At 41.3% G+C, this 19,228-nt stretch overlaps 1 protein-coding gene across 6 annotated transcripts in view; it reads right to left on the reverse strand.

The window, feature by feature from the left end:
• Positions 1 to 19,228, reverse strand: part of kmt2ca (lysine (K)-specific methyltransferase 2Ca) — a 252,908-nt gene that overhangs the window by 20,529 nt on the left and 213,151 nt on the right. For all 6 annotated transcript variants that reach the window (XM_049480854.1, XM_049480856.1, XM_049480857.1 and 3 more), the window contains 10 exons: positions 17,008 to 18,852; positions 15,387 to 15,718; positions 12,229 to 13,928; positions 10,305 to 10,416; positions 10,062 to 10,137; positions 9,904 to 9,967; positions 8,363 to 8,595; positions 4,291 to 5,982; positions 3,271 to 3,477; positions 130 to 294 (listed from right to left, as the gene is read on the reverse strand). In XM_049480854.1, coding sequence (XP_049336811.1) covers positions 130 to 294; positions 3,271 to 3,477; positions 4,291 to 5,982; positions 8,363 to 8,595; positions 9,904 to 9,967; positions 10,062 to 10,137; positions 10,305 to 10,416; positions 12,229 to 13,928; positions 15,387 to 15,718; positions 17,008 to 18,852 — 6,426 coding nt within the window. The remainder of the gene's footprint in view (positions 1 to 129; positions 295 to 3,270; positions 3,478 to 4,290; positions 5,983 to 8,362; positions 8,596 to 9,903; positions 9,968 to 10,061; positions 10,138 to 10,304; positions 10,417 to 12,228; positions 13,929 to 15,386; positions 15,719 to 17,007; positions 18,853 to 19,228) is intronic.

Raw genomic sequence — 19,228 nt, forward strand, 5'->3', positions numbered from 1 at the left:
ACAACACTAAGCTTAACAGTCTACTGAACTGTTGGTTTGTGCAATATATCATTGGTGGGGTGTAAGATAGTAATGAGCATCACAACGCACCTTGACTGTAATTAAAAGATTGGAAAAGTAGTAGCAAACCTTATAGATGAGCTGAGAGTAGTAGTCGGAGACTCCGTCCAGTGATGCGCACCCGAAAGATCCGGACAGCCTGTTCTCTCCATTCAGCTGTCCACTACCATACGGGGGAAAGTGTGTGAAGTTCACCCCAATTAATGGCTCCATCAGGGGCAGCAGGGAGAGCTGCTGTACGACAGGAAACAGGATAAAATACAGGTAATATATTTAAATTCATTATGGGATATTTCTATTGCTTGTTAACTTGTTAACACAATGGGGGCTAAGGAGGCACTTAAGGTGTTGCTAAGTGTTTGGCAGTTGGTTGCTATGGTGTTTCTGGTGGTGGCTGTTGTCTTGCTAAGGGGATGGTAGAGAAATGCTACAAGTTGTGATTACTATGGTATATATTTTGTGCAGGGATGCAATGATTAGTCGAATTCAAATTCATCGACTACAAATTTTGTTGTCGACTAATTGTTAAATTGAAATAGTACTGCATCACACAAAGTGCTGGGGACAAATGCACAAAGGGAGATGGGTAAAAGGTCACTCACACAGATTACAGTCAGTGTAATGATTATTAATAACATTTTAATATAATAACATGACTGTTTTGGGCTAAATGCAAAAATAGAAAATTTGATGTAAAAACGCATTATTTAATTTGTTTTATGCCGTACAGTGTACTAGAAATAAGTTTATCTATTTTTAAATAAGTTAATTCTATTTTTCCAATTTAGGTTTTCTCATCTCTGCCCCTCACAATCGCCATTTCAGGAAAAATGGGGAAAAAAAAGAATCTTTATATTTTCTGATTTTTGCATTTTGCAAGTTGGATTATACCTACAGATTTGTGTTACAAGATACAAAAATGGACAAATCTGAAAATCAAGAGAAGATTCAACATTTAATTTTTCTTAAAATTCTGTTTGTGAAAGGCTGAAAAGAAAAAATAGATAATTAAAAAAAATGGATAAAACACATTCATTAATTAAATAATAGTTAACTAATTTTGTGATTGCTTGGGCATTACTAGGCGGATGCTAGACAGTTGCTTTGGTATCCAAGGTGGTTGCTCAGTTCTCACTTATTCCAAAGATTAAAAAAAAAAAAAAAAAGTAAAATTTTGAAAACTGACTGATGAAATATGGGGCAAAGATACATTAGAAAATTAACACTAAGAAAAAAGAAGACAACTATAAATCTATATAAATGCAGAATTGATGTTCTGACTGGGTTTTCAGCATCAGCCTAAAACTAATGGACAGAAACTTCAGAATGCCTGAACAAAGAAATCTTATTTTAGTTATCGGCTCAGTAGAACATACTGTAACTTGCATCCAGAAGCAGCGTGACGTAAAAGCACTCTCGTAACATGACTCATTCTTAATGCAAGCGCTCTGAAAGTTCCATTTAAAACCCCGTTTGGGTCCTTCACAAACTTCATTTAATGCATTCTATCCACACCTATCCATGCCAGCACTGCAATTAAGGCTTAATGAAAGTAATTACTCCTTGAGATGACCGTAATTAAAGAGGCACATTCGCAGAAAAAGAAATAATCAACATTCTGTATAAATTATGAGGCATGTGGCTTTAGGACATTTATATCTGTAGTGCACAATAAAACGTGTGTTGGGTGGAGAACGGACTGGCTGTAAATCCTTGTCTTTTAGCTGCTCATACTGGTGTTTTTTGAGAAGCTATTAAAGAAGCAGATTTATTTTAGGGTAAAATTGATGCATAATGTTGCTTAAAGGGGATATAATATAATACCTCTTTTTAAACAAGTTAGAACAAGTCTATGGGCTATAAAAAAAAAAAGTTCAGTCAATGAAAAAATGAGCCAATAAGGTGACCCTACACACTGCAATAGGAGCGGACAGATTCAACACCTGCAGCGAACAGCATCAGGAGGACCAGATATTAGTACTTTGGACTAATTGCTCCTGGGCTTTCAGTACCTAAGTGAATATGAATCTGGTGGTAGTGCTTTACACTCTGTTCATATTTCATGAAGAATTGACCAATAGAAATAATCCAATATGAAAGTTGAGAAGGTTTTTAAATCTCTGAAAAGTTGCAGTTTTGGAGATTCAAATTTGTGACAGTCACAGCTTACTCAGTTTAAGAATGAGCAGTTTGAGGGCTCTGACACTTTTATGCAAATTAGCTGCCATGCATATGTTGAGTGTTTGCCACACGGTAGTGTTAGCTTGTGCTAAATAGCAAAACACTAACATGCTAGTTCTTGCTTAACTGCGATAAAAGCTCAAAAACTTGGGGAAGGTACAGATCCCTCCTTTAGACGAAGTCTGCTGGCAAATTCTGCTGTGTACTGTCTGAGGTTCTCTGGTGTTACTTCAACTGATCTAGTGGGTAGGGCTTTAGTAGTGGTTGACGTGTGAGGAGTGGTTTCAGAGTCGTTCAATGCAGGTTTTCTTATTGTAACATCACAATAAAGGATCACCTAAACGGCTCATGGAAGCCAAATATGATTCCTGACACCAAACTCTTTCAGGTGATTCACAGAAAACAAATGTATGGATTTTTTTGGTGCTTGGAGTGTTTATATAGGCAGTCGAGATCCAAGTGGAAATAGAAAAGCACACAAAAAGAAAGTTTTGCATAATATGTCCCCTTTTAAATATCAATTTCATGACTCATTTTGTTTTTGCGTGGGGGAGGAGATCAATGGAGCTAAGCTTATTTCAGTACCCTCACTCCAGTGCTATTATCACAATGTGTGTCGCAACACTAGCATATACTGATTGAAAATTAAGTAATGGTTATCCAGAGCAGACAAATGAAAAAATGAACCAATCAGGCGACCCTACACACTGCACTAGGAGCGGACAGATTCAATAGCTGCAGCAAACAGCACCTAAGTCCACTAGAAGCAAACTGAGACCACTAATTTCAGAAGGACCAGCTATAAGAACTCTAGAGTAATTGCTCCTGGGCACGAAAACAGCTTTCAGTACCTGACCAAATATACTAAACTCGCAGACCAAGCTTCCTGGTGTTTAAAAAAAATCATGTAAGTGTGTAAAACACCCCAATTTTTCCTCCATTTTTGGCTTTTTGACATGACGTGACGATGTAAATCTGGGTAAGGAATGGAGCAAAGATTAAGAAGGTTGTGCACAGCTAAATGTTTACCTGTTTGAGCTGCGTCATCAGTGTGTCGGTGGTGGGATACACCACCTGTCGTTCCTCCTGCTCTTTCTTCCTCTTCTTCCAGCGAGACTGAGGTTTCTCTGCCCCTGTCTTAGGAGTTCTCTTATTGCGCTGTTTTTTCTTGCCCTGCTCTGGTACACAAGTCTCCAGAGAATCTGTATGACCCGGCAACTGGCTGTTCACACCACCCTGTCAAGAAAAACACTGTTTTAGTGACTCAGAGTGACTGTGCATAAACAAGCCTCGTCCTGATCAGCTTTTCATAACAACTGAAAATCATAATATTCCACAATAAATCTTGGTAGTTCACAGTAAATCTTGGTAGTTGAGAGTGAATTATATATTTAATGCCAACATGCATGTGTTTTAAATAAGTTGCCTATAGTAGAAAACTTTAAAAGATCGAAATTTCTCTTTTTCTTTGGAGATGATTTTGGTTGATATGTAGTCAATCAGCTAACAACACTAGTTTGGCAAAATCCATGTCTTTAATTTTATATAAATGCAGGTAATGAAGTAATGACATCTTTTAGCAAACTGATTTAACACTAGTTGCCATATTGTAGCTTACATTTGGTCTAATTTTTTAATCTTAAAAAAAAAAAAAAAAGTATATTGTTGCTGTCCAATGAAAAACACTTCTCAATTTTCAGTTATACATAATTTGAACAGACAAACTGTCCCTTACACTGTGCCAAAAAATTCTTGATGAACAGACCAAGAGAAATACCTAAAAATGACCTGAAATAAACTCTTTTTACATTGACTTCCATTGAAAGTTTAGAAGGTTTTTCTCTCTACTGTAAAGTTGTTATTTTGGAGATAAGTGTTTTTCACAGGACAGTATGCTATTAGATATTAGTCTTTAGATTAGCTTCACACCTCCAGTGATATATATATATATAACTATACATAAACTTAATCTTAGAACATCAAATATGCTTTGACTACTCAAATTACTCCAAAATGTTTGTCGATTTTATCATTATAACTTTTATTTACCAGACAATCCATCTTGTCGGACCCTTTCCTGTCCATCACTGCCTCCTCGTCCGACCGCAGGCTGTCGCAGGATGTCTGGTGTGTGAGTTGTGCTCCTGGTGGAGGTGTGCTTTTGTTTTTCAGTAGATGTTTGAGCAGCTCGTTCCCAGATTCCCCCTTGGTGCTGTGAGACGGACTGTGCCCCGGCACGCTGGGAGAGATTCTTTCTCCGCTCTCCTCGACCTTCACCATGCCTCTGTGCTCGGCTCCAACCTCCAGCTCGGCCCCCCGGCACTCGCTGACCTCCAGCTTCTCCTGCTTGATCTCGTGAGCTTCGTCCAGGAACCCGCGCTCTGTTTCTGAACCCCTCCTGAGGAGATTCGCACCGCTTCCAGAAAGCTGCCGCTCAAGCTCTGAAGGTGGAGGAAGACCAGACGACATGGAGGACAGAGGGTTGGAGAATTCAGAGAGATCCTGGACGCTGCGTGTCGGTGTGGACGAAGTATCGGAAACGCATGGAGTTAAAGGGGCGGTGAGATCGGAATGAGGCGTGGAGGGAGTTTTAATGGATTCTGCATCGTCGTCTTTCTTTTTCTTGCGGTTCCTCTTTTTCTTGCCCTTTTCTTCAGGGATGATGTTGGAATAAAGCTGGATTAGTGACTGACCTGAGCCTGGGTAGTTGGGTGGGAGAGGTGTGGCTGATTCCATGCCAAACAGAGGGTCTTCAGCTCCACCCTGAAGCATCGCTGGTGGACGAGGTTGGCTTGGAATGAAGTTGAGCCCGTGCCCGTGCATTGCTGGATTCTTGAGACGAAAGTTTGGCCCCATTTCTTGGGCAGGTGGAAAAGCGCCAACACCTGCAGCAATGGGGCGTCGCTCTCCTGTTGGTATGAAGGTGGCTGGACCAGGGCCACCAAAGTCTAGAGGTCCTCCTCCACCTCCTCCTGCTGCTGCTGCAACTCCCTGCTGAGGGAACATGGCGCTTATCTGCTGCTGCTGCTGTTGCTGTTGTGGTGGTTGCTGAGGTCTTGTAGGCTGCATGAAGTCTTGCGGAAGGTCAGAACTGAAAAAGGGCATGTGGGCAAGGCCTTCTCGATTAGTATCAGGCACAACACCAGCTCCTTTCTGCTGCTCCCTCTCCATTCTCTGCAGGGCTCTCTGCCGCTCCACCTCCTGCATCAGCTGCACCCGCTGCCTCTCCTGCTGCTCCCTGAGTCGCTCTCGCCGCTCTCTCTCCTGGAAACCCTCGCTAAACGGGTTATTATCATCAAACTTCACGTGAGGAGCTGCTCCTCCACTTCCAGCTGCACCAGCTCCATGACCTGCTGCTGCACTACTTCCAGGCTGGCCAATAGGCCCACCCGCCACCATGCTTGCCGGAGGCTGGGCCTGAGGAGGCTGGACAGAGTTGGCAGCAGGTGGCATCTGAGGAGGCATGTGAGATTGAGGCATCCTGGGTCCACCCATAGGTCCTGGACCAACCGGGTGCCATCCTGGCATCCGAGCGGGGCTGGGCTGACCTGGGTGGGGCTGCATTGGACCCATAATGGGTTGGGGCATGTGGGGTCCTCCAGGCATCATGCCAGGGGCTTGGCCTTGCATTCCTGGCATGGGTGGCATCGGGGTCATCATGGCGGGCGGCTGGAGACTTCGCTGCTGCTTGACCCGGTACTCTTCGATCAGCTCGGAGTGTTCTTTCTGCTGCTTACGGATCTGCAGAAGAGAGAAACAGAGAGATAGAGAGAGAAATGCATTTATTTATTTCCTAAAATAATGTAAAAACGACAGAATTCACTGCAGTGATGTGTTTACTAGACTAGAAAGTAAAAAATTCACTTTATTATTCTATTGTGCAATCGTTTCATGTATACCAAACATAAATTATTTGACTTTTTTTTTTATATATATATTTTTTGCTGACTTCAGTATAGCCAGTATAGCTGAGTTTTTAAGCAAGGATTAAAGTCCATTAATGTGAACAATCCAGAATATTTAAGTGTTATTTTTCATTCCAATACCAATGACTAAAACCTTACCTTACTAATAACTAAAAAAGTTCACTGTTCTTAAAAATGGAAAAAATATTGTACAATTTTATTCGTTTAAACCTATACAGTTCTTGAAAAAAAGAGACCACTAAAATTATGAGTTTCTTTGATTTTACCAAATTAAAAACCTCTGGAATATAATCAAGAGGAAGATGGATGATCACAAACCATCAAACCAAACTGAACTGCTTGAATTTTTGCACCAGGAGTAAAGCAGCATAAAGTTATCCAAAAGCAGTGCGAAAGACTGGTGGAGGAGAACATGTTGCAGAGATGCTTTAAGTAAAAGTGTAAAATAACTGGTTTTAAAACTACTTAAAGTATAAAAGGCAAAACAAAGCCATTAAGAACAAGAGTCCTATAGTGCACTACCCTTTCTAAAAGCAATAACGACTATGTTAATGACTATATTAAACTGTTAATGTTGATACATTTGGGATGCACTAGGCTCCTTCCTGTAAATGAATGTATTTTAGTAGAATTTAAATATATTAATGAAGCTTTGTTGGACGTTTGTGTGTATTGGAGGAGGCATGTGCTAGTGTTCACCCTCCTGGTGTTGGGGCACAACTAGTGATAAATAAATAAATTGATACTTAAAAAGTAGTCAAGTACTTAAAAATTACTCAAGTAAAGTATAGATAACCAACATTCCTAAGAACTAATCTGCTATGTGCTAACGTGTGTGTGAGAGAGAGTGATAGAGAGAGAGAGAGAGAGAGAGAGAGAGAATGTGTAAACAGAAAAAGAGGAAGAAGGGAATAACAGCAGTGTGTGAGATGGATTGTGAATCAGCCTGCTGGAGCTGCTGGAGGGCTGAGTGGAATATGATGTGCTCAGGAGAGACATCCTCTTTTCCCCCTTTATCAGCTCTGCTCGATAGAGTGCAGGCCTTGGGAAAATGTTGACAGAATGGAACAGGGGACGAGATAATGTCAGAGAATAAATCAGACGCCGCTCTATTCTGCGGCCCTGGATTCACCAAGGTCTCGCCGCTCTCCAGCACGGAAAGGTCAGAGCTGAGGGAAATAATTAGTGGAGGTTTTTCTCTCACTGAACAAACAGAGAGAGAGAGAGAGTTAAAGTCTAGTAACCATATTCCTCTGGTATCTACAGTAAATAGATTTATATCACTATCAAGGGACTGCAAATACATTTAATTAATTATGGACATTATGAAAATGATGAACATTACGGACGGCTCATTATTTATTGATTGCATATCAGGGTAAATGTGATTCTGTCAGAGATCAGTGCTTAACAATTACCGTTATTGTTTCACTAAAATTGGACAATTTAAAGCGCAGCAACTATTTTATGTGAGTAGTGTGCCAAGTCCTGCTGGAAAATGAAATCCACATCTCCATAAAAGTTGTCAGTAGCAGAGGGAAGCATGAAGTGCTGTAAGATTTTGTGGGAAAACAAAACTGCACTGACTTTAGACTTGATAATAAAACACAGTGGATCAACACCAGCAGATGACATGACTCTCCAAACCATCACTGATCATCAGTAAATTTTACATTTTATTTGTAAATCAAGGGAGCAGAGTCTGGAGGAAGAGTGGAGAAACACACAGTCCAAACTGCTCGAGATCTAGTGTGAAGTTTCCACCAATCAGTGATGGTGGAGCAATGGAGACTTCAGAAGGGGAAACTCCGAGCTCAGTAGCTCATTCACTCATAATAAAACCAAAGAAACGAAGGAGTGAAGATTCTGACTGAGTGCTCTCTCTCTGACTGAACATAACCTGGAATCGGATTCATCTACTCTGAAAGGAGACCGCATCACACCCGCCCAGTTTAAAATGATTCTTCCGCATGCTCAGTGCCATTACCCATTCTCACCAGAGAGGGCCCTAAATCCCAAAACTTATGGACATCAGCTTTAATACATATCATAATAATGCAATCATACAAATCTAAATAAATATGGACAAATTAAGTCTTATAAATGAGGTCATGAACTCATGAACTCTAAACTGCAGATTAAACTCCAGCGCTGACAGTATATTATATTAAACACTCCTGTGAGGGTTTCTCTACCTGCTCCAGCTGCTTCTGAACCACGCTCTGCTGTTCGGTCACATGCTTCAGCTGCTCTGCATCTTCCTCTGGGAATTCGCGGCCCGCCTTTTTAGCTGTGCGCTGTTTTGCCGAGAGGGCCTTTTTGGATTTCCTGTGGGCCCCGATCTGGTCTTCCAGAAACTTCTGCTGCATCTGAAGAAGCTGCTGCGTCTCCTGGAGCCACTCCTCATACTGCTCTCTCTGAGCATCATCTAAAAAAAGAGTTTAGACAAAAAGTTAAATCAATTAAATACAAATACGTTATCTCCTTAACTGAGTAACTATAGCAGTAGCAGTAACTATAACTGCAACAGTACGAAAAGAGGCGACTTGTTTGACTTCAAATGTATTAGATGAGGCATGTGCGATAAAAAAGACTGATTTCTATGAGAAAAAATAAATTATGATTTAGGTAGTTTTTCAATTTAATTAACCAATAATCAACGATTTTTTTTCTGCCATGCCCTCCATCTCTGCTTCCCCAGTCTCCTGTTTCTGAGCCCTGAGAGAGGACAACTGGTTTTGCTCTCTCTGGGAGGGTACAGTAGATGGCGCTCTTTCTCCTCATCACTTCTAGGGTGATGTGGATCTGCACAAGGCTGCATCTGTGAGCTAATGTATCAGAACCGAGATGCTGCGCTTTCCTCCGAGCGTTAGCGCTGTGATGCTACTCGGCAATGCTCCATCAGCAGCAGTTCAAAAAGAGTCTGACATCACATGTATTGGAGGAGGCATGTGCTATATTAAAAAAAAATGATTTCTAGGGAAATTTAATCACATGATGTTTGGTAGTTAAGTAGTCTGATGATTATGTTTTTAATTATTCGTTTGTTTCGATTAGTCAACGATTATTTCTCCCATGCCCGCCATCTTTGCTTCCTCCATCTCCTGTTTCTAGCTTTCTCTATTGTTTTCAAACAATAGAAACAGTTGAGTGTGGAATCTTTATGCCATACAAATGTCTTATTTTGCACTAAACATTTTTATTTATTTAGAATAAAAAGTTGACATTTTTGTATATAGTTTTTATTGTGTGTCCTAAATAAAAGTGTTTTTCTCATCGTTATTATATTATTAGTTGTTATTATAAGCAGCTAAAAAAATAAATATCCTTTTTTTCTACATGTATCCTGTATCAATATTCTTACGCTTTCAACTCATATACACTCTAGTCTAAGCATTGTTGTAAATATATATATTAGGTGTGAATATACTGTATTTAAAGTTTATACATTCAACAAGTAAAAAAAAAAAAAAAAAAAACAGGCGCTTGGTAAAATTTTGAGCAAAACATGATCAGTTCCAGGAAAATATAACAATTCTGCTTCCTTTTACATTTTAAATGATGATATTTTTGAGCAGCCGTATGTCTTCTGGAGTAAAAGAGATCAGGGCATGTGTCTGTCTGATATAATTACTGTGTTATAAGACCTGAAAGAGGAACTGAAAACAAAAACGGAGAAAAAACACAACAAAATAGCCTAGAGTTCAAAGGGTGAAATCCATAAAGCAGTACTTACTGACAAAGCCAGGTCCAAAATTAGGAGGGTTGGGTCTGGCCAGCTGTGGTATCAGCTTCCCATCCTGAAAGCAAATATCACCAGTCAACTCACAATTAATTTAATGTGTGCAAACTTAACATTTCACAAATATACAGATGTAGAATAGGCTGATGTACCTGTCCAAACATCTGTGGAGGGAAGGAGGCAGGATCAGGCCCCTGTGGTCCTGGTGTTCCTGGCATCTGTTGCATTCTGTCCAAAAAACAAAAAAGCAAATAATTAACATCAGGAAATATAATAATATAATGGTACTAATAATAAAAAAATTGAATAAAATTGAGGTTAAGACTTTTATTATATTGTATCATGTAAAAACATCAGGAACAACACAGTAGAATAAATACAGAGAGCAGTTTTACCTGTTCATGACCATGGGTGTCATCCCTATGCTGTTTTGTGCCATCACTTTATTGATTCCCTTCAGCGCCACCATCTTCGCCTTCATGATCGGGTCCGTAATGGCGTCAAAGTCTATAAAGGTAAAAAAAAATCACAATGGAGGCAAAAAGGCTGCAGTTACTGAAAGCTGTGAAGTTAATATTCTTTTGACCTCAATTTTATCCATTTCCAATAAACGGCAGATCACTAGAACAGGCCTTAAATTATTCAGCTCCTACTCTACAGAAAATGGCACTGGAACGCTCCAGAAGTGCTTCACTGTCAGAGACAATTAGATCCAACACACAGGTCTCTGTTACACTATCTGAGATCTTCAGGGAGGAAGGAAAAGTTTCAGCTGTCAAGCTTCTACATTAGGAGGACAATTTTTTAAGCTATATTTGATATATTTATGTGCATGTGACGTCTTGAACCCGACAACCTTATAGGAGAACTTTCAATAAAAACTCAATTTTAATATTAATCATATTTACTGTCCAATATTAGTCCTGAAATTAAGTGTGCTTTGGTTTAATCCAGTCAAAATAACTATAATTTTTTTTTTTTTTTTAAAGCAATGAAAAAATAGGCAGTGTGTACAAATTGAAGAGCATTCTAAACCCACAGTCATTAGTGTGGAGTCGGTCCCCCTTTGCTGTTCAAACTGAACTGAACGACACTGTGTAGGCTTTGTGCATAATTGACCATTAATTGACCATTACTCATCAAATTCAAGTGGTTGCAGGTGTATAAATTGGCTTTTATTGGTGTGTCTCGATACTTTTGTCTACCACATTTTTTGCACTGAAAAGCGTAGCTTAAAATCCTTTAATTTTCCCCAAAATCAACAACGTGATTTTTAATCCATTGTGCCTTAGGTATGAATTCTATTAGTCAGGTATTAAGGAGCAGTTGGGCCACACTGCTTAAGTATAGCATTACAGGGGTTTTCAGTAAAGTTTCTCCATCACGAAGGCTAGAGCAGCATTAGCATTAGCCGCTAACTATAGCGCTAGCTCTTTTGCAGTTCAGAGGTGAGGATATCATACTGTAGTCTGCGTGTTTAACATGTAAAAACAAGCTACATGGGACAAACCACTAGCTGAAAGCGCCCTGGGTTACCGAAACATTCATCTTCAGTGTAGTGCTTCGGGCAGCTGCTAGCACTGATGATAACCACACTGTTGAAAATACTGGAAATCTAAGCTTACTGTAAATAAACAAAAGCACCTTTACTCACCCAAATAAACAGTTTTCAGAAGAAAAATCTGTGTAGATTAATATTCAGCGCTCATTTGACTTTAAAATGTATATTTTTAAGAATTAGAAGAATTTAGTTTACTTAGCCCCTGACCTGCTGAATTAGAAGGGAAACATGGCAACACCCTTGTTCCTTACTATTGTCGCCTAAAATATTATAATCTGGTGCGCTGTGTGTATAAAAAATAAATGTTAATTAATAGTGAACGCCTTATAGTCCTTAATATACTCTTTTATCTTCTCATGTATATTCCAAATAAAAATGTTGTCATTTAGAGCATTTATTTGCAGAAAATGCAAAGAAAACAAGTTCATATTCATAAAGTATTAAGAGTTCAGATATTAATATTTGGTGGAGTAACCCTTGATTTTAATCTTGGCATCTTGGCATCTTGGCATCATGTTCTCCTCCACCAGTCTTACACAATGCTTTTGGATAACTTTATGCTGCTTTACTCCTGGTGCAAAAATTCAAGCAGTTCAGTTTGGTTTGATGGCTTGTGATCATCCATCTTCCTCTTGATTATATTCAATACATTGCTGTACAGTATTACTATCATTACAGTATTTCTACACTAAAATTCACAAATACTTATATCTACGACCATATCTCTCAAAACACAAAAAACATAAAAAAAGTCTTACCAATATTGGGGAAGAAGGGGTCACTGGATCTCTGGCGAATCATGGCCTGCATCTGCCTCTGCTGCTGCTGTTCCTGCCTCTCCTGGTCCAGCAGGTCTTGGAGAAGAAGGGGCTGCTCATCTAACAGCAGAGGTCTGTTCTGCTGGTTCTGTAGTAGTTTTGACGCTTGCTGTCCAACAGACACCTGGGTGAACATTGCCTGCTGGGTCTGAGGATGGAGGGCATGGGAAACGGGTTGCTGGCCCACCATGGAGAGGTTCAGATCTACTTGATGCGCTGGGGAAGCTCCAAATCCTTGGACTGGCAGCTGTTGGTTAGTAGCTGGCATCATATTTGGATTTCCCATTGACGTAGCATGAGCAAGCGATGGATCCATCCTGTGGCCCATGGTCATTCCTGGGTTCATCGCATTGTCTTGAGCTTGCATCATCATTATATTCATATTCGTCTGAAGGTCTGGGTCAGAGCCAATGCTAGAATCCTCAAGTTCAAGTTTCTCCTTGGTCAACAGGCCTGAGAGTACTGGAGCTGAGCTGGAGTTAACTGTATCTGTATCTGTATTTGACAGCCCTGTCTGCTGAGAAGATGATGTTGATGATGCTGCTGCTTCAAAGAGACTTGAGACACCGCCATGGTTTCCTTTATTACCCTGATTGCCTTCTCTTTTAACAGTGATGTCCTCTTTTAATTGATTCTCCTCTTGCTTGACATGAGTGGAATGACCATGAATCAGATGACCATCCTCCAGTTTCTCCACTGGTTTAGATAGTGGTGATGATGACGACGCACCTTCTCCACAGGGGGCGCTGATGTTCTCTGAAGACACATTCTGGTCTGAGGTTTCTCCGTGGTCATCTTCAATGGGGTCACTAAGCTCTAACTCCTCGTTAAACATGTCCTTCTTGTCTTCGGGGTTCATCGCATAAGCAATAAGATCAAATTTCCCACATTCGATGATATCATCAAGGTGCAGATCTATATCCTTTCCATCATCCGTGTCAAGGTTCAAGTTCCCAAGGTCATCATCCACCAAATCATCATCCGTGTCCAACTTCTCCTCCATTCCATCACCACAGGGCAATGAGATCTCCTCAGCTGGACCAGGAACTGATACAGGTAGAAGAGCAGGCTGGGAAGAATTGAGTGCTTCACCGTTAACTTGTTGAGCGAGACTGTTTGAGGTGGACGGTTGAGGATGCTGTGGAGCAGCGTTCACAGGGATGTGTCCTTGCTGATGCAAGTTCTCCATGCTGGTCGACATCTGCATGTGAGCAGCAGGTCCGTGCTGAGGTTGGACCATTAACTGTGGATTTAACTGCCGCAGATTTCCTGGGGTACCAGGAAAGGCCATGTTCTGAGCTCCGATGAAGCTAGTAGTAGAAGGTCTCTGTGGATGGTTAGGATGCTGCTCCATCATATTTGGTGGTCCAAAAGGTAGTCTGACCCTGTTCTCAGGAGCTCTGTGGCGAAGCTCGATGAAAGGCTGGCCCATTATACTGTGCTGCTGCATGGGAAGGCCACGCGGTGGGAAGTGCTGAGGGAGACCCATCTGAGGGTTTCCTAATGCTGCTCTAGGCAGATCCATGGAAAGAGATCTCCGCATCTGTGGTGGAACAGTATCAAGTAGACCACCCTGCATCTGGTGAGGGGGACGGAGGAACGGATCCTGACCCGGAGGAGGTACTGGGGGAAATCCAAACCTGAAAGAAAAAAAAAATTATAATTTGAGAAACGTGATTGAATGTGAGTATAAAAGACTATTATATGGGTCATTCAATGGAATTATTCGTTTTTGGTGTCCCTAGGCTTTATGGATATTTTATACTGGGGGTAAAAAAATAAAGTTTGTGTGGAAAATTAATTTGAATTTTAAAATAAAACCAATCAAAATTGTTACATTCTTGAGCCATCAATTCAGAAACATTTGATTTTTCATTTTTATAGCATATAAAGCACACCAGAGCTGTCTGTCCACACAGTCAAGTGTCATATTTTAAACCAAATAATGTTATGTTAAATGATTAAAAAAACATGCAATACTCATGCACACACGACTATGAAATATACAATTTTATATAAAACTAGAAAAGTGCATTTCCTGAACTGATTTCTATGGTATTCTAGATTGTGGTATGATGTTGCTAAGTGTTTCCTATGGTGTTGCTAATGTATTGGTATTTGTGATGATGGCTATAATGTTACTAGAGGGTTGCAAAGGTTTTACTATTGTATCTGTGGTTATTTTTGGGTGGTTGCTAAGATGTTGGAAGGTGGTTGCTAAGGTGTTGCTATAGTATGTGTGGCAGCTGCTATAGGTTTGCTATGGCGTGGTGGTTATTATGTTGCTAAGGTGATGCTAAGTGGTTGCTATGACATTGCTTGATGTCAAGGTGTTGCTTGATGGTGAAATGCAAATACGTTTGGCCTGAGGAATTTTAACTCTTATTATTTCAATTATAAGAAATGTTCTCATTTAGCTAATAGTTTTGTATAAATCTTTTGATTGGACCTACGCTATTTTTAAAGAACTGTATAAAAAAAAGAGAGATTAAACAACATACTTAGCAGATCTATCATGATTGATGGTCAGTTGCAGCCATTTTTAAAATGCATTTTTATAAAATATCTTACTGGAGTTGCCTTTCTTTGGTATCTAGAATATGTAAATAAATGCACATAAATGTAAAAAAAAAAAAATGAAGGTGTCATTCATGTGTATCCACACTAGGGGTTGAACAAAAAATCCATATCGCAATATTGCAATATAACGTATATTTTTTGTTTGCGATATATTATCGATAATTGAAGTCAAATTGAGATATATTTATTGAAAAATAGAAACTTTCTAAAACTCGCTCCCCAATTAGACCAACCAAAGTTACTGCCTCATAAAGATTGGTTGTTAAATTCTGTAAAACCCACACCAACAAATCCATAATACCTGGTATATTTGCTTATTTAGTAGTATTTTATCCTCTTTAGTAAAACAGATGCTGTGGAGTACCATAGAGACCATTTGTCTTGTGATGCATCAAAGTATTATGATACCATTGTTTTCATGTGTAATTTATTGTCATAATATTGTATTGTAAGAGGCCCTGTGATTCAAAACCATATCCTCATTTATATTTCTATGGACAATGAGATGAAACCCTTACCTGGGCCCCTGTGGTCTCATGCCCATAGCTCCCATCTCTCTGGGAAATGAAGGTCGAGGACACTGAGCCTCATCTGGGAATGGTGCTCGATGATCTCCCAGTAAAGGCCCGGGAAACCTGGGACCTCCCTGCATGGGTGAAGCTCTCATAGGTCCAGGATATGGAGGTGGAGGACGACCGAAGATCTCGCTCTGTGGAGCAGAATCTTCCTGAGACCAGTGCATGGGAGTCCCAGGAGCTGGAGTGCCAGTAGCCTCTTGAAGCCCCTTCTCTTGCCTGATGGCACATTTGGCCTGTTGCTGTTTCAGGATCAGCTGGCGTAATCTCTGACGCTAACGGAAATAGAAAATAATATAATAGTATTAGAAAATATAGACAATCTGCTGCTTGAAAGGAGCGTAACATACTCTATTAATCAAAAGTTTTAGAACTCCCCTATGTTTTAGTAGTCCAGTGGCAGTGCTTATTTTATATCTCAGCCTATATGACTTTATTACTGCACTATTTTAACTGTAAGACCTCTAATTCCAATTCTCTTTCCTGCTGAAACTAAAACTTAGTCCAATAATAAGGCTGAAGCTGTTGCCATGTGGGTCAGCCAGACGTCTTTCTATACTAATTATCTCCCATTTCTAAAAATCCTTTGAAAACTCATTCTGGCTACATCTGTAATTTCTCTAAAGAAAATACTTCTCTGTGTTTGTGTTGTTTTCTAATTATTAGAGGAGTATGAAAGTGTGAATGTGCTGTGTGTAAGTGTGTAAATACTGCAGTAAAGAGTGCAGCAACACAGTATCTGTTCCAGCACTGCTGTACTTAAACCACTTCTTTTAACTAATTTCTATTGCTACAGACCAGCTGTAAGTTCTTAACCAATGACTAACCTTTTTCTTATAAGATACATATATATATATTTTTTTTTTGTTTGTTTTTTTCATTACACTTTACTGCTAACTTTAATACCATTTATGTTAATATGAATTTGTACCACATTAGATTATTCGCAAGTGGTCCAGACTAACATTGGGCTAAGTCTCAGTTTCATCAGTAAAGAGAAGAATTAGAGGTCTGACAGGCAACACGGTGGCTTGGTGGTTAGCATGTTCGCCTCCCAGCACTGGGGTCTTGGGTTCAAGTCCCTATCTGAGTAGAGTTTCCATGTTCTCCATTTGTCTGCGTGGGTTTCCTCCGGAGACTCCTGTTTTCTCCCACAGTCCAAAAACATGGAGATCAGGTTAATTGGATACTCTAAATTGATCTGGTGTGTGTGTGTGTGGTATGTATGTAGGACTGTATTGTATGACTGTATACCCAGATATGGATTGGAACTCAGTCCTCCAGGTGGACGGTTGTTTCCGGTTGAGAGTACGCTGTGCGCTACCGGCTGCCGCTTCTCACTGGTGTGTGGATTATTGCTGAGTATGAATGGTTGTGTGTAAAACGAGTAAATCATAAAGCGTCCTTGGGTTTCTAGAAAGGTGCTATATATAGTAAGTGTAACTTCATTAATAAGTGTAACTTTAGGACCTGAAGAGGCGAAAAAACATCAAACATAAAGGGGTGTTCTAAAACTTTTGATCGTTAGCGCAAACCACGTTCACCTCTGTGATCAATCCCATACCTGTTTCAATTTTTCCTCAGTGTCGCCTCCTGGTGGCTGCATGGCATTCTGAGCATCCGCAGAGCCGCTTGCAGATGTTGGACCGTGAGCCAGTCTGTCCGGGGCCTGTTCAAACGGATCGTGGACCGGTGTTTGATTAGGATTGTTCTGCGGTAAGGAAAACCCTTCGTCTGAAATGCCAGGGTGTTTCGGGGTTTGAGAACCTGGGCCAGCTGGACGAGCGAAATGATCCTGCATCCTGTTTGGAGCCTGGTTGGAAAACGGATCTGAGGGGTGCACCATGGGTCCTGGTCTTGGGGTTCCAGGAGGTTGAGCGTATGGGTCGGTGAGAAGTGGCCTGGGCGTTCCAGGTGGTTGGTCATATGGATCTGATTTAGCTGGCCTTGGTGTTCCAGGGGGCTGAGCGTACATGTCTGGGTTTCTTTGACTGCCAGGAGATTTGGGGTATCTATCTCCTGGCGCTGGTCTTGGAGTGCCCGGCATTTGCGCATAAGGATCCATAGCGTGGGAAGGAGATTGTCTGCGGCTTGATGGCTGGGATTGAGAAAACTGATCCATAGGATTGGGTCTGGGAGTGGAGGGTGGCATAGAGTATGGATCAGAGTGTGGTCTTGGGGTACCGGGAGGTTGGACATATGTATCATGGGGTCTTGGGGTACCAGGAGGCTGAGAATAGGGATCAGGCATTTGCTGAGAGTAGTCTGGTCTAGGCGTAGAAGGAGCCTGGACATATCTGCTCATGGGCATCGGCTGGGCAAATGGGCCTGCAGACGTTGGACGCATCATTCTGCCCTCGTTGCCGAAAGTGTCGCCCATCGATGGGTGAGGAGTTAGAGGTTGATGAGCGTAAGGGTCATTCTGACCTTGAGAGAAGCCATCAGGTGGTCCACGTCTCAAACCCTGCTGTCCTGGACCAAACATCATGTCTTGCTGGGAGTGAGAAGGTGGCATGGGCGTCTTGAAGATGGGCACAGATCCAGATTCGTTGCTTCCTGGGATGGGCGTCAAGAGTGGCCTTGAGTATGGGTCAGAAAGCACCATACGGTTGTTGGGCATGCGCTGGTAAATTTCCGGTCTATGATTTGGCCTTGTAAAATTGTCCCCTGGCATTGCCCCAGTATTCGCCAACATATATCGACCCTGTTGTTGAAACTGCTGCTGCTGCTGCTGTTGCAGTTCTACGGGTCTAAGGGGGCCGAGGGGCTTCAGAAATGGATCTGAAGGCCTGGGTGTGTCTGGTGGCTTTGAATACACATCAGCACTCAAAGATTTCGGCGAACCAAAGGACTCGTGAGCTGGAGATGGTCTACCCCTTTCTTGCCCATCAGATAGAGAACCTCTACGAGGGGTGCTTGACCCTGATGGAGGGGGTCGAGGGGTACCCACCATCTTGGTGTATGGATCGAAAGGAGAAGATGGGCGGGAACTGGAGGAACCAGGGGAAAACATCTGAGGAGATTGAGGCTGTGAGGATGAGCCCTGTTGGTACTGGGAGTCTTGGGTGGGAGTCTTTGCGACAGACGACGGAGGTGGCGGTTGGGGCCGAAGAAAAACATCGTCCGAAGACGAGCTTGAGCTTGAAGTTGGCGTTCCTGGAAGTTGGGGCCTTGAGAAGTTGTCCTTGAGTGTCGCATGCTGTAGAGGGGACGTGTCTCCTCCACCTCCACCTCCACCCGTGTGCTGAGACCCAACAGGACTTTCATTCCCACTGTTCAGAGGGTCTCCACCTGACTGGACGCCCCCAAATTGTTGCTGCTGCTGAAGCTGCTGCTGCTCATTTTTAACCTGCTCAAGCTTCTGAGTGGCTTCAATTTTTGCCTGCTGCTTGCTCTTTTGTCTCATTTGCTACAATGGAAACAAAAAAAAGGGAAAGACAAAAAAGTAAAAACACTTGAGTTAACAAAGCCATTAGAAGACACTGCAATATTATTATTATTTTTTTTTTAATTTCATGATGACATGGTGCTAAGAATGCTCTCTGTCCCTCAACCTCTAAACAAGTCTGGAGTTTTTAAAAATGAGTTGTTAAGCCATGCAGAGAAAAATGTGAATGTGTGCGTAATAAACAATATGGTGATGAGAAATGTAAAGGCCATTATTTGCCATTACTGTGTTCCTGGCCAAGGGGAAATATCAGTTTACCAACTTTTCCCTCTACAACTGCACCTACTAAATCCTTTTTTGCACCTAGTAAACTTTTGTCTTTATTGGTTCTTGGCAG

Source organism: Astyanax mexicanus, chromosome 6 (assembly GCF_023375975.1).
Source record: "Astyanax mexicanus isolate ESR-SI-001 chromosome 6, AstMex3_surface, whole genome shotgun sequence".
Taxonomy (NCBI): domain Eukaryota; kingdom Metazoa; phylum Chordata; class Actinopteri; order Characiformes; family Acestrorhamphidae; genus Astyanax; species Astyanax mexicanus.